Here is a 15,344-nt window from a genome sequence, read left to right as displayed (position 1 = left end):
GGAATACCAATTTATTGCTCATTTAAAGATTCAGATACCGATGGTACACACACACACACACACACACACACACACACACACACACACACACACACACACACACACACACACGCACACACACTAATCCCTCAGTATTGATCTTGCAATCTCCTATAATGGCTTTCTAGCCAAAAGTGAACATAATCTGTAACCTAAACTTAGCTAAATTAAACAGGCCAACTAATGTATTTACACATTTTTGCATTTAGTCTTCCAGAACAAAAGGGAACATCATTTAGTCACACTGAGTAAAAAGCATACAATAAAAGTTTCAGTAATTGTAAAGAAAAACAAGAAGCTGCATTATAATTTAATTGTAATTTACACATGATGCTAACAGAACAATCTAGAGTCATTTGGAACTGGTATCTCTAAATGCCTATACCACATTTCTTCTTGAAGAATTGCAGCCATAAAATCAAAGGTAGTGTTTGAACAATTTAGGTAAGGAAGACACAACATTTGTTGCATTGCATGAGACATGAAATCCTACCTTAACAGTGAGTGTTACAGATACTCAGTAATATCAGACAAAATGTTGAAATATTGCATATGAATATAATCAAATAGACTTACCTTTAATGAGAATGTAATGACACATAACTGTTTGTAGAATAGACTTATGGTAAATTGTTATTTATGCAAATGTGATAAATGAGGATTTAAAAAAATCAACCCAAACCTCAGGGAGGTTAAGGCAAAATATAAACAATTTGTCTTGAAGTACAGATAGTCGAGTGTTGATACATAAGCTATTTAATCCACTAGCAAGTTATCAAGATGTAGGAAATAATTCCATGAAAATGCAAATAAACATGTACACATAGCTAGCCTGGGTTTCCTAGATGTATGCCCCATTGAATTAATATAAATTAGACTAGATGGCAATGATAACGACCAAAAAATACAATATTTAGTACTGGAGAAACGAACAAACAAACAATCTGACATGTGATGGCAACCCATTGTGGAAGACACACAATGTGGCTTCAGGGATGGGTAAGAAGGAATGCAAATGCCACGCCAGTAGTTGGCTTAATAAACCACATCGAAGAACAGCTCATTAATGCACAAAAACAAGTTCTACAATATTACACAATTGATTGCAAAAGGATGCTGAAAACTCACATCTGTAATCAGCTAGAGTTTTGCCAAAGTAGATTGTCAAGGAGAAGGGGGAGCAGGGAAACATTTTGGTAGATTATCTCATTTATTATACCAAACAGAAATGTGAACATGAGTTAAGAATATATTTAAATTACTATGCTGTTCACTATGTAACTTACTTCATTATTCAAATGAAAATTGCTTTGATGTCCAGTGTGACCCCAATAGGAAAAGGATCAGTAGGCCATAATTTATGAATAGAAAATTGTGCAAAGGCAATGGATGCAACTGGGTATGGAAACGAAGGTCAAAGAAAAGAAAAATGATGTGCCTCTGTGACCTTGGGAAAAAATAAAGCCTGAATTAATGGCTTTTCTGAAAGAAAAAGGCTTTGATACTTTGACAGTATAGAAACATGACACACATTAACACACAACTGAGAAGTAAATCTGCTCCTATGGAAGGGGAAACATAGGTTTAACTTTCTATGCAAGACAAGTAAGGCAAAGAAATAATCAACTAGTTAAGAAGGGGGAGAAGGTGAACTACAAGTCATTGTGGAGACAGGAAGTGGTATGAAATGCAAAGGCGCTCTCTTTCCACTCATAAGCAAAACTATATAAAAATGACAGACAATATTTTAAGGAAGGTAAAAAAAAACAGGAAATAAAATTGATGGGGATTTTAATACACTAGATGTTATCTCAAGCTCTTTGATGGAACCTATACCAAAGAGCAAGGTTATTGATGATCCACTACAAGAGGCAGGTCTCACATAGTTGTTACTAGCACATGCACCTCACCAAACCAACCTATTATTTACTAATTTCTGAACATCGCTCTTCATTCAGCACTGAATCTGACACAGCTTCTGACTGATGCATTTATTTTCTTTGGTATTTGACTCTGCCTGATTCACTTTAGCCTAACTGCCTTGTTGAATTTAATTTTCCTCAGAAAGAGAGAGTCATGGTAACACTACTTCCTAGAATAGAGTGATTCACTTCCAACCAGGTGGGTAATAAGCAATACAGGTTGCCTGTGTTACCAAAGTTATTCATTTGTCTTCTGTTTTTTATTGTAGGTATTCCCAATGAACACATTACATTCGGTACACATACTGACTTAATGCAGAAGATTTCCTCTGCCCTTTGCAGATAGTGGTAACAGTAAACAAATCTTCATATTGGGCAGGAAGAGTGAAAATCTAATTATGCCTGTTAAGTGGTTTAATCTATGTCCTTCAAACACGGTCATATTTATGAAAACATTGATAATGGAACAGATGTGAGCTAACAAACGCTGCATACAAGTTGTTTGCGTAAAACATAATATGTGCTTATTGATCCTTGCATATTTGCTGCAACTGTAGTGTCTAAACACAAACAGAGAAATGCATTATATGCTGTGAAGTATCACTGTAATTTAAACATGGGCTTCTTGTTAACACATTTTATTCTTGATAAAGACATTTATAAGAAATAAATAATATATTTCACAACAGAGACAAATATATTATGACCACTTGATAATATGTGATTTTAAGGACCATACTCCTAGAATTATTAGTGTTACTTGTGCCAGCATTTCTTCAGTGTAGTTTACCGTTAAAATCAATGTATTGCATTGATTGAAGAAAGTGAAATAAAATTCAAATGCAGACTTAAGGCAACTTTCAATTTAAATGCATATAATGCAAATGAGTAATTTGTAAGTTTAGCACAGCAACTGACATGTAGTTTTACAAAGGTGATGCCAACACAGATGTCTTCATTCTAGTTACAGTTTTGTTTTGCTTGGCTTTCTTGGAGTTATTGCTGTTTCCATGTGTCTTGCATTTCTTGGGAGTACCTGCTTGGAAGCGTAATTCACAGAATTCTTAATGCTGTCAGAACTTGGAATCCTGTTCATTCTGTTAGTACCTGTAAGCTTTAAAATTCAGCCAATTAGAATGTAGTGCCTGTAATAGTAATGTAATAGCAGACGGTTCAAATTGTTAATAGGTATATCTGTTCTGCATAGTTCACAAAAGACTCTATTGAAGAAGAAAGGCTGGCATCTATTAATTTATTGTCTTCAGCATACTTCATATATAAATAAATAAATAAATACATAAATAATGACATTCAGAAGATACAAATAAAATAAGAAAAGTGAGGTTGGCTATGGCTACCAGATTAAGTATTCCATTCAGGTAGCACAGTGTGTGGAGAATTTATTCGTTGTGGTGCATCTGAACACATGCCTTGCACTATTTGGATATATGCATTTTACACTGCTTCTTGATTGCTACTTTTTCGTACAGTTGTGCTCTAACATTAGTGATATGAATATCTCCATCATGCCTACAGATTTTTAAGCTAACTGGAATAATTATAAGCTGGAGCCAAAATAATATTTCAGTTGGCAATTAAATCCAGAACAAAGATAAAAGGATTAGGACACTAAAACAGAAAGAAAATTTAGACAAAAATAATCTAGCTGCAGCTACTCAGTTGTGGAGAACAGTGTGTGATACATAGATTACCACAGAGAAGACTGCCAACATAAAAGTAATAACCACTTACATGCTGCTATTATGAAAAGTGTTCTAAATCAATCAGACTGCAGTCACAGAACACACACACACACACACACACACACACACACACACACACACACACACACACACACCTTCTGTTATGTGTCTCAAATGGAAATTTAAAAGCAGTGCCACCTTGACAGAGTACCACCGTGTGGTGTTGGTTGTTGGGGCAGATCTGGACATGGTCTACAGAGTTTCAACTGCAGGTGCTCCAGGTATCTAATCATATAACATAGGTGCAAGTCCTCCTTACCTCTTAGTCATAACAAACTTTATAATGTCTGTGTGACGTATGGTGTACAGGTACATCAGGGATCCAAGATCCACATCCACCTGCACAAGGTATGGCCAGTGTTATTAGTCAATATCATATTCTTATAGTTGTAACGATATCAGTTGCATGCTTTGTTTTGCTGCTATACACTAACTTTAACCACTGGTTATATTCCCATTTACAAAGAGGCAGAATGATGCAAGACAAACATGCCAGACTAAACAAAAAATTTTAACATGGCATAGGGCTACAGTCCATGACACTACACAAGAATTCCAGTGCTTCATTCATATGGGACTTGCCCATTGTATCAAATCACAAAACATTTGCAATAAACTGACCCCTAGGCTACATTTAAAAAAATGACAAAATGAACAACTCTTGAGAAACTTTTTTCTTTATCTTTTACGTTACAACAGAAAGAAGATTTCTAAAAATAATACAATATAACCAGGCTAGGTCATCCATTTGCATCACACTATTGTCATGTCAGGGAAGATGTATTTTAGATAAAATGGTTTGAGCAAGAGGCAGTGCTTAAGAAATCATTATATTTTCTGTGAACCTCTACATCACAATGATATAGTTCAGCATCACTATACCTCCATTAATGGCATGTTCTAGCAAGCATCATTTTATTCATTTCTGATTCTTACTGATAATCCTGGTATCTTGGGAGTTCTTACGCATTCAGTATTGACTTAAGGAGGCTATTGAGATCAGCAATCTGCCTCTGCTGATGAACACCTGGAAGTATCAGTTCCAAATGTAAAGCAGTTGCAGTAGTTTGAGGGTTTTCCCCCCTAGGTGTCATTTCCCCATGCCTGCCAGCTATCAAGCCTCCTCTCTATTACACAGTGCCCATTCATTCCACCACTCTGGGGATTCTACCACAGCAGACACAGGATCTGTCAGAGGGGTGCTGTCATTTAGGCAGCCAGGAGGATATTTTGGGCAATGACAGAATTTTTTGCGTAGCATAGCCCCATCTTGTTTGGATGTGGATACTCAAGCTGTATCACCATAGCAGCACACACTGCCATGCCCTTGGGACCACATGCTTCTATACACCCCTATGGTGCCAATCACACATCTGTTTCTTGGTTAACCTTATGCCAACCCTCAGGGCACCCCTCTGCTTCAATGTCAATCCTCCAAGGCTTAGTAGCACTGTGTAGAGCTAGTGTTGCCTCTCCTTCCACCAGGATGGGACCAACCATCCTCCCTGTCACAGCTGTTAAGCACCCAAGGCACTGCACAAACTCAAGCCACCTGAGACATAGTCAGGGTTTTATCCCTCTGCACTACCAGTACTGGCTTAGTATTAGAGTTTTAATCTTCTGGGTCTTCTTTTACCTGTCATATACCTTTTTCATGTATTATTCAAAAAAAGCAAATGTCATATGCACATCATCAGTGTATTTGCATTGCTTTTCATTATACCCACCAAGTCTGATGTGTAGCAGCTTTTAACTTCTAAGATTCAAAGAAACTTTATCATCATTTAGGAAACAGAAGTGCTACCTACACAAAATTTTGAGTGTCAGCTCTTTTATAGGAGAAAACAAACACAAAAAGACAGACATGATATGTATTAAAGAATAAACAATAACTATAGTACAAACGTAAATGTCTAGGTAGCTGACACATGCTTGTACACTATTTGTATACACTGGACAACACTGACTACTAGATGATTAACACATGAAAAGAAAAGTACACTATACACAGAGGTGAGATTGGCTGATATTGCACATAAGGAAGTAATTGGAATTGCTCTTGAATGAGAATATATCAATTTTAGTATGCAATAAATAAATAGAAAGACTGTATGGAAAAAAAGAAGAAAAAGATTGAGAGTGTAACAATCTATTATAGTTTTGATACATCCAGATTTACATCTGTATTAATGAGTCTTATTGCAGTTGGATAAAAACTGTTCATGAATCTGGAGGTCCTGCAATGGATACTCTGTAACTTTCTACCAGATGCAAGTTTAGTGAACCAACCATACATTGGATGAGACGTGTCACTCAGTATTTTGTGGGATCTCTTTTTACATCTCATTCAAAGAGCTCCTGTAAAGTAGAAAGACTAGTGCCCACAATCTTTTCTGCTGTTCTTAGTAGTCTTTGCAGCTTCTTCCTTTCAGCCATAGTACTATTACCAAACCATACAGTGCAGTTGCTGGTGATAATGCTCTCGATGGCTCCTCTGTAGATGGTATTTAGAGCATTCCTAGACAGCTTTGCTTTTCTCAGCCTTCTTAGGAAGTGTGGTTGGTGGGCTTTTTTAATTAGCTGACCTGTGTTTGTACTCCAAGAGAGATAATCTGATATATGTACCCCCAGAACCTTTCTTATTTGGACACTCTCCACGTCTTCACCATAGATCTTGAGGGGCAGGTACATGGCAGAGCTCTTTCTGAAGTCAATAATAATTTCTTTTGTTTTATTGATATTCAGGTCCAAATTGTTGTTATTGCACTATTCAGTCAGGGAGTTGACCTCATTCCTATATCCACTCTTGTCATCACAACTTATGAGTCCCATCACTGTGGTGTCATCTGCAGATTTGATGATGTGGTTGTTGCTAGCTTTTGCAGAGCAGTCATAGGTAAGGATTGTGAACAGTAGAGGACTCAGCACACAACCCTTGGGTACTCTGGTGTTGATTGTAATACTCCCTGAAGTGTTGTTACCAGCACAGGCCCTTTGTGGTCTTCCAGTCAGAAAATCGAGGATCCAGTTGCACAGCCCTTTATTTATGCCAAGGTTGATTAGCCTTTCTATAAGTTGCATTGGAATCATGGTATTGAATGCTGAGTTGAAATCTACGAACAATAGCCTGGCATAGTTGTTCTTCTTTTCAAGATGTTCTAATGTGAGGTGAAGTGCCACCAAAATGGCATCAGCATTTGATCTGTTTGCCTGGTTCAAAGGATTGGGGTAGTACTCTATTCAAATACCTTTTAACCAGTCTTTCAAAGCATTTCATTACATTTGATGTAAGGGCCACTGGCTTATAATCATTTAGGCAGGTGGGGTTGGCTTTCTTGGGCAGAGGGATTGTGTTGGTAACTTTGAAGCATGCTGGTACTTTTTCCTGGACAAGTGAGGTATTGAATATGTCCATCAAGACTATTCTGAGTTGGTCTGCACAACCTTTCAATGCTTTCCCCAGAATGTTATCAGGGCCAGCAGCCTTCCTGGGGTTCACTTTCCTCATTTGGTTCCTTACATCCACAGCACTGAAGTTGAGTACTGCCTCCTTTTGGTCATAGAGAAGCTTTGCAGCCTTCAGGTTGTTTTTCTCTTCAAACCTGTCATAAAATGTGTTTAGACTGTCCAGAAATTCAGTGCTATCATTGCACTGAGCTGACTTGGTCTTGTAGTCAGTTAGCTGTTGAATACCATGTCACAGGCTTCTTGTGTCTTTCACATCCTTGAAGCATCCTTGTATCCTCTTTCCATACTCCCTCTTGGCCTCCTTGATACCCTTTTTTAGATTAGCCCTTGCCACACTTAGACCCTTCTTATCCTTTGCCCTGAAAGCAGTGTTTCTTACCCTCAGCAACTCATACACCTTGCTGTTTAGCCATGGTTTTTGGTTGGCCCTTACTTTAATATTTTTGATGTTTGTTACATCCTCCACACATTTGGATATATAAGCCATAGTTGTCTCAGTATATTCATCTATGCTCACCAGATTGTTTTCTGTGGCTGCCTCCCTGAAGACATCCCCGTTTGTGGTATCCCTGAGACTTACCATGGCTCCTTCATGCCAGACCCTAATTTGTTTCACAGTGGGCTTATCTCTGATCAAGAGAAGTTTGTAAGCTGGTATTAGTTTTATTGAAATGTGATCAGAGCCACCCAGGCTTGGTTGTTGTACAGATCTGTATGGCCCTTTTATGTTTGTGTAAGCCTTATCCAGAGTATTTACTCACCTTGTGTGAAAATCCACAATTTGGTAGTAATTGAGAAGCACCTCCCTGAGATCTGCTTTGTTGAAGTCACCAACTATCATAAATGCACAGTCAGAATTCTTGCATTGCAGCTCACATATAGTATTATATTCAGTGATGTTAGCATTTGGTGGTATATGTACAACTGCTACATAGACACCATTTACTTCTCTGGGAACATAAAAAGGTCTGCATTTCAGTGTCAGCAATTCCACATTTACAGAGCAATATTCATTCACAATGTTACAGTTTTTGCACCAGCTATCATTCACAAAAATGCACACTCCACCTCCCTTAACTTTTCCACACAGAGCTAGGTTCCTATCAGCTCTGAACAAAGTGAAACCTTCAAGGCTTATATCACTGTCACTAATCCTGTTATTTCACCAAGTCTCTGTAAAGATTAACAGACACAAATTTCTCACCTTGTTTGTGGCATTGAGCTCAAGCCTGAGAAGGCCCATCTTGTTTTCTAAGGAGCATACATTTGCTAACAGAATTGAGGGAAGTGCAGGCCTGTGATTGTTTGTTTTCAATATGACAGCAATTCTAGCTCTGCAGCCTCTTTTCCTCGTTCTGTCACATCTCCTCCTTTTGGGTCTCATCCTGATTGCTCCAGAACCTTCCATTTCCTGATTAAGGTACTTTGAAGCTTGTTTGGTTAGGATGTTAAGTTCCAGCAGTTCTGTGAGTGTTATAGGCCCCAGACGCTCTGTAGTAAGTGGGGAATCCAGCCAGAATGATGGCACAAAATTTAATACTTGATTTCTAGAAGTTTCTTTCTGCTGTAAGTTACTGTAACATCATTTAAATGACTGGAAAATTATTTTCTCATTTTTTTGCCAGAAAAATAAGATCGATTAAGCAATCCTGTAGCATGAGCTAACACAGCCGCAACTTCCCTGGGCACAGACATTTTTATTTCTACTTTTCTCAGTGATTAACATCGGTCTATTAGTAGCAGCTAAAAGGTAAAATTGTGTTGAGGGTAGTTGTCTTGGAATTATACAAGTAGGATTGCCCAATATGCACTCTGGTCTCTAGGATAGTTCAGGCATATTATGGGGATTAAAAAATAATAAAATAACTTGAACTGCTATTCGATTTTATAAAGACAGTTTGATCAGTAGCTTGGCTGAACATTATGTGTAGAGCAAACATACCCTCTCAGGCTTCACACACATGAACCTACAGTTTACAGAATGACTGCTTCCAAACAGTGTACCAACATATCTTTCATTAATTTTAATGTAAAGAAAAAGGATGCATTTTTTTCCTTTGTCCCTTTTGACGCTGTCTCCATGTTCTCAACTTCTGATTTTGTTCTTTTTACAGACCACAATTTTAATGAAATTTACAGGTAAATAATACTTTCAGATATTTTTGCAGACTGTATAAACTTGGTGTCTTTCATTTACCAACAGTCAATAAGTGATTTTATATTGCTAAGTGAAAATGATACTAATGGTGGTAGGGATCTAAACTGTGCTTTTTGTACATATGAGGTTTGGGACAAACCAATTTGTCTGGGACCCTCTTTAGGCAGTGTTGGGTGGGGGGATATATATTAAGAGTGAAGGAGTAGGGGATTTCGATTTGGTAGGTTAGGTTACAGGGATTAAGCTTTAGATAAAGGGTTAAGTAGATGGAGAACTTAGGGGAAGTGATGTAGGTTAGGGAGGGACTTAGAGTAGCTGATATATATGGGGAAATAGAGGAAGTGGTCACATTTTGGAGTGAGTTGGTGTTGTTGCAGCTAACCCATGACCAGACAACCTCGTAGGTACTTTGGTGACAGGTAGGCCTTGGATGGCGTGTGCTGGTAGGAGATCTTTAGTTAGGAGCAGGGTTTTTTTTTTTGCTACAGTCTTTGGGGGCTTTTGAATGGTAGGTGGTGGGTGATGGCTGGGTAGGGAGTGTGGCTGAATGGGGGGATAAGGTGGAAGGGACAGGAGTCTTACTGTGTGAGCAGGCGGTTTGTATGTGGTGCATGGCTTACCTGATGTTGATTTCATTTTCCTTGGTTCCCTGGTGACCTCATGGTGCGATGATGGGGCTGGGGATAGCTTTATGGTTTTTGGTCGTTGTCTGGTTCGTTGGTGACTTGGGGTTGTGGCAGCACGTTGCCTGTTAATCCATGGCCAAGTGGTCATTTAGGGCTTGTGCTTACTGGCCCAGTCATTGCCCTGGTGATCGTGGTCGGCTAGCAGTTGTTGTTTCAGGAGGGTTTTAGTAAGCACTGGTGGTTTTAATGGTCGGGGCTGCTGAGTTTTGGTGCCCTGGTAGGTCAATGCGGATGTTCCTGTGGCTTTGCGGCAGTTTCCATTGCTTCTTCAGGCCCGGGGAGTATCATCGCATGGCTGTGGCCTTCACTCATCAGCACTGAGGGCAGCAGCTGTTGATGCAACCATTGAAGAGCTTGTGGTTGCTGTTGAGCTCTTACATGGAGGGGGGGCAGGGATCTCAGTGCAAGGGTGTACTGGGATTTAATTCGTTTTTAAAAAAAAAAAGGCATACTTGTATAATAAAAAAAAATAATAATTTGTTCAGTGGGGGATGTCATGCTTTGTGAGTGTTTTGCTGTATGGATGTTTGTGCATCTGCAGGTGTGTGTGTGTGTGTGTGTGTGTGTGTGTGTGTGTGTGTGTGTGTGTGTGTGTGTGTGTGTGTGTGTGTGTGTGTGTGGCTTCAGTGTTTGCACAAGTGCAGGTATGTGTGGCTAGGTTGTTGCATGAGAGTACTGGCTTGGGTGAGCGACTAAGGGGTGTCACTGATAGGTGAGTGCCATACCTTTCAACCTCTTAGAGCAAAATCTGGACAAAGCCAAAAATGAAGGGGGGACAAATATGGACAGATTTTAAATATTGCTCTTACAAACTTAGAAAGTTGATTGAATGAGGTTTTGCATTAGCATGAATTTTCTGAAGGATGTGGAGTCTCAAACTTGAATATTTGTCATTATTTAATGACTTCAATCCTCAGCTATTTGACAGAAGGTGCAGATTTTAGGAGGAACACACCAAAAATATGAGGCAAAATCTGGACATTCTGTGAAAATCTGTACAGTTGGGAAGTATGGTGAGCACCCATGGTCAATACCAGAGATAGGGTCTGGGGGGGAGGAAGGGGGAGAAAAAAAAGTATCTATATATAGGGTGTGGGGGGAGGAAGGGGAGGAAAAAAAGTATCTATATATGTATGTGGGTATATATATATATATATATATATATATATATATATATATATATATATATATATATATATATATATATACTTGGTTTTGAGGGTTAGATAGTTCACATGGTGTAGTGGCACATACGCTGACTATGGTGTATAGGACCATGGGTTCAAGATTGGACAGGGTTGATTAGTTAGGAAACATGCCGCTGAGGTCTTAGTACTTGGCAGAGCAGACTATTGTGTGCATGTGGGGGTGGTGGTTTGCTGATGTGCCTTGGGCCAAGCAGTGGTTTATTAATGTGTGTGTTTTTTTTTCTCTCGCTTTGCAGATGGCTAACTTACCAGGACTGCATCAGAGTTGGCAGGCCATAGTGGCTCAGGCTGAGGAATTCTTCCAAGAGGTGTCGATGTCAGAGGCAGTTGCAGAGCAGGAACAGGCACCAGGTCAGAAGAGGTGATGTTCCATGTCAAGAGCTACAGCTTGGTGGAAAAGGCAGCGTACAGCGAAGGAGGTGGTCACAGCTGAGGCATCGGCTCTGAGCGGGTCTCAAGATGGAGGCTCAGGTAAAGTTTTTGCTTCATCAGTTTTGGCAGGGGAGATGGGCAGTAATGATGTGGGGGTAAGTGAAGAAAGGGAACTCAGAGGTAGGGACCCCAGGAGAGAATAGCATGTGTTAGGGTGTGCAGAGATGGAAGTTGCAGGGGCATCCAGGTACAGTGGGAGGGGATGTGAGTGGGAGTAGTGCAGGGTCAGGGGATAGCTCGGCTTTAGGTTCAGACGTAGATCCTGAATTTGGTCTTTGCCCATGGGATTGGCTAACCACATAGGCATTGGGACATGGGTCAGGGGCATTCTTTTTGACCCCACACATTCCAACATCAGTGAAGGAAAAATTTGGAGAGGGGAGTATGTCAATGTATTTGAGTTAATTGATGCAGAAGGGGTGCTGCATTTGGTAGAGGCAGAGTTGACTATAGTAAGAATTTGTTGGCGGTGTTAGCTGCATTGGGTAGGAAAAGGATAGGTAAAATTCGCCTCAGGACATGGGATAACTGGGTGGTAGGTTTTATTTACTATATGGCTGTGCATCTGGAAAAGGAAGGGTCTTTGACTTTGCCCCTTTTGGGTTATTTTCTTACAGTTTGGGAGGCGCAATGGTTACGGCCAGGGAATGCATGGTTATGGTATGATTAGTGGTTCTGTAAACAGAAGGCAGTGGATCATTCACTACGCTGGGAGGTGCATCATCCTGATATATGGTTGGCTACCATGATGGATAGTTATGGGGGATTTAATAGACTGGGAAATGTGGGAGAAGGAGTTGGGGTGTGTTGATATTTCAATAATGGCTCTTGTTCTTGGGAAGGGTGAAAATTTTCGCACTTTTGCTCATGGTGTGGAGAAAGTCATTAGGCCATTCACTGTGGTCGCCATGACCTCACTGCCATGAATTCAAATTTTATGGCCAGGGAGGGTGGTTTTCTCTCCGTGCAAGGGTTTCAAGCCATGAGGGGTAGAGGTAATTTTTGTGGATCCCAGGTAAGTGGATTCTTTAGGGGGAATAGGGGAAGGGGGGCATTACCTCATTATGGTGGAGGTGCTACATAGCATGCTGCAAGGTCTTCCTGACCTCGCGATTAGAAATGAGATATTACATGAGTTTCAACAAGGGTTTTCTATTAAGTCTAGTGTGGTTGGAGATGGGGGGAGTTGCAAGAATCTGCACTCAGTGCGTGGTAAGGAAGATATATTGGAGGGACTGGTGGAAAAGGAGTGGCAGGTTGGCCGGTTATTGGGTCCATTCGACAGCCCGCCTTTTGGTAATTGCAAAGTGTCATCTTTGAGGTCAGTGCCAAAGAAATGGGCTGGGGAGTTTAGGTTGATACATCATTTGTCTTATCCTGAAGGGGGGTTCAGTTAATGATTTCATTGTGGAGGAGGAGGTCAGGGTTCATTACACATCCTTGGATGATGCCATCAAGGTGACTAAGGATTTTAAGGAGCCATGGTTGGTAAAGGTGGATATTGAGTCTGCTTTTCATTTACTGCCAATCAGGCAGGATGATTGGCCATTGCTGGGGATGGTGGTGGGTGACAAATACTATTTTGACAAAACCATACCAGTGGGTTGTTCTGTGGTATGTGCAACATTTGAAAAGTTCAGTATGGTGCTACAGTGGGTATGGCAGCAAAGGGTGGGTACGTATAAGGCAGTTCATTATTTGGATGATTTTCTGCTAGTTGGTGAAGGATGGTTAGGGGCCCAGGAGAGTATTCAGGAATTTACGAGCATGTGTGAGGAAATAGGGGTATCGTTGGCCCAACATAAGATAGAAGGTCTGGCTAGAGCATTAAAATTTTTGGGATTAATGGTGGATGATGTTTTGTTTGCCTGTGGATAAGATAGACAGGCTGAGGACTGTGATAAGGCTGGTTGTCGCTAAGGATAAGGTATGGATTAGGACAGTTATGGCGTTGTTAGGACTTTTGAATTTTGCCTGTCGAGCGGTACACCTGGGGCGTACTTTTTTTGTCAGTGGCATTTATGCTGAAAGAGGGCAGGAGTAAACAACATTGGGTTAGGGTGACCAAGTTGGTTTGAGAGGATTTGTTGTTGTGGTCCTGTTTTTTGGGACAATTTAATGGTATTTCATTTTGGAAGTCAGACTGGGTGGGGCAGGAGAAGCTTCAGTTATTCATGGATGCAGCTGGAGGCATTGGCATGGGGGCTTACTTTGGAGGTCAGTGGTTTGCAGCTAAATGGCCTCAATCTTGGAAGGAAGAATGGAAAGGTGATGTGGCATTTTTAGAGTTGATTATTTATTTGGGCAGCTTTGGTAGTTTGGAAGGACCATTTATGGGCAAGCAAGTAGTTTTCCATTCCGATAACATGGCGGTGGTGTGGGTTTTACAAAAGAAGATGGTAGGTCAGAATTGTTACTGTTGGTCTTACGTAAATTGGTTTTACAGAGTCTGTTAATAAACTTTTCATTTACAGGAGTGCATGTGCCTGATGTGAGGAATGAGATTGCTGATAGTTTGTCCCAATTTCAGTTTTACATGTTTCAGCTGTTGGCTCCAGGGGCAGAGGAAGTGCCGGAAATCCTGCCAGAGGAGGTGTGGAACCTTGGGTTGAGGTAGCCAGGAGGTTGATGCATCATTCTTGGGCTCTCTCTACCAGGAAGGCTTATGGTAGGGCTCTTTGTGAATTTATCAGTTTGTTCTACAATTGTCAGAAGAGGAAGGGTGTGGTCAGAGGAATTGTTGCCGCACTATTTAGCTCAAGCTTGGGGATTAGGTAAGGCTTTGCAAACTGTTAGGGTGGATTTGGTTGCCATTAGCATTTTTGCCTGGGTATCAGGGTTACAGGATTTTATGAAGTCATGGACAGTAGGACGTATGTTGAAAGGTCAGGGGAAAGTGGATGGGGAATGTAGGTATATGAGATGACCACTGACGAGGGCAGTGTTGAAAGTTTTGTTTGAAGGATTAGCATTATTACAAGGCAGTTCTTTAGATTATGTTATGTGGGGCACGTTGTGTGTATGGTTATATTTTGGTGCCTTCCTTGTGTCTGAGTTGTTAGGTTTGTTATTTTAAAAGGACGTAATGATAGGTGCTGGGGTGGTTATCACTGGGTTACAGAAGACTAAGACAGATCAGTTGGGTAAAGGTTCAGTAGTGGTGCTCAAGGCTGTTAAGAATGTTAGCCTTTGTCCGGTAAGTTGGGCCAAGGAATTCAGAAGGAGGCAGATGGGGAGTTTGTCTGATCTGGTTTTCTGTTCAATGGATGGGAAGGATGTGACAAGCAGTAGATTCATACTTCTCATTAGGAGAGTTTTTCATTGTATGGGTTTTCCAGTGGATAGGTTTTCAGCTCATTCCTTTTGAATTGGTAGGGCTTCAGATTTAGCAAGGGAGGGCAGTTCCATTGAGGTTATTAAAAGGGTGGGGAGGTGGTCTTCAAATGCATTTTTATCATATATTAGATAAAGTTTTGTTTAGATGATTATTAATTTTCTTTTCTTCTTTTCTAGGAAAGCAGATTGTCATCCTGGGTCACTCATATATCCACTGGGCAGGGAAATGTGCATTGGTTAGGGAGGATGGTAAAAATTTGGGTTTGTCTCATTTAGGATGGTCAGTGACTTGGCATGGGGTTAGGGGGCTTAGATGGGACAGGTTGATGCGT

At 40.4% G+C, this 15,344-nt stretch overlaps 1 protein-coding gene across 1 annotated transcript in view; it reads right to left on the bottom strand.

The window, feature by feature from the left end:
- Positions 1–360: 360 nt before the first annotated feature.
- Positions 361–15,344, bottom strand: part of LOC122815596 (serine/threonine-protein kinase 33-like) — a 1,042,607-nt gene continuing 1,027,623 nt past the window's right edge. The window contains exon 12 of the mRNA XM_044088227.1: positions 361–3,075. Within this exon, the coding sequence (XP_043944162.1) occupies positions 2,926–3,075 (150 nt within the window). The 3' untranslated portion in view covers positions 361–2,925. The remainder of the gene's footprint in view (positions 3,076–15,344) is intronic.

This window comes from Protopterus annectens, chromosome 11.part0 (assembly GCF_019279795.1).
Source record: "Protopterus annectens isolate FY-2018-M chromosome 11.part0, PAN1.0, whole genome shotgun sequence".
NCBI classification, from domain to species: Eukaryota; Metazoa; Chordata; order Ceratodontiformes; family Protopteridae; genus Protopterus; species Protopterus annectens.
The sequence above is the reverse complement of the archived record's forward strand: the minus strand, read 5'-3'. Positions and strand labels throughout refer to the sequence as shown.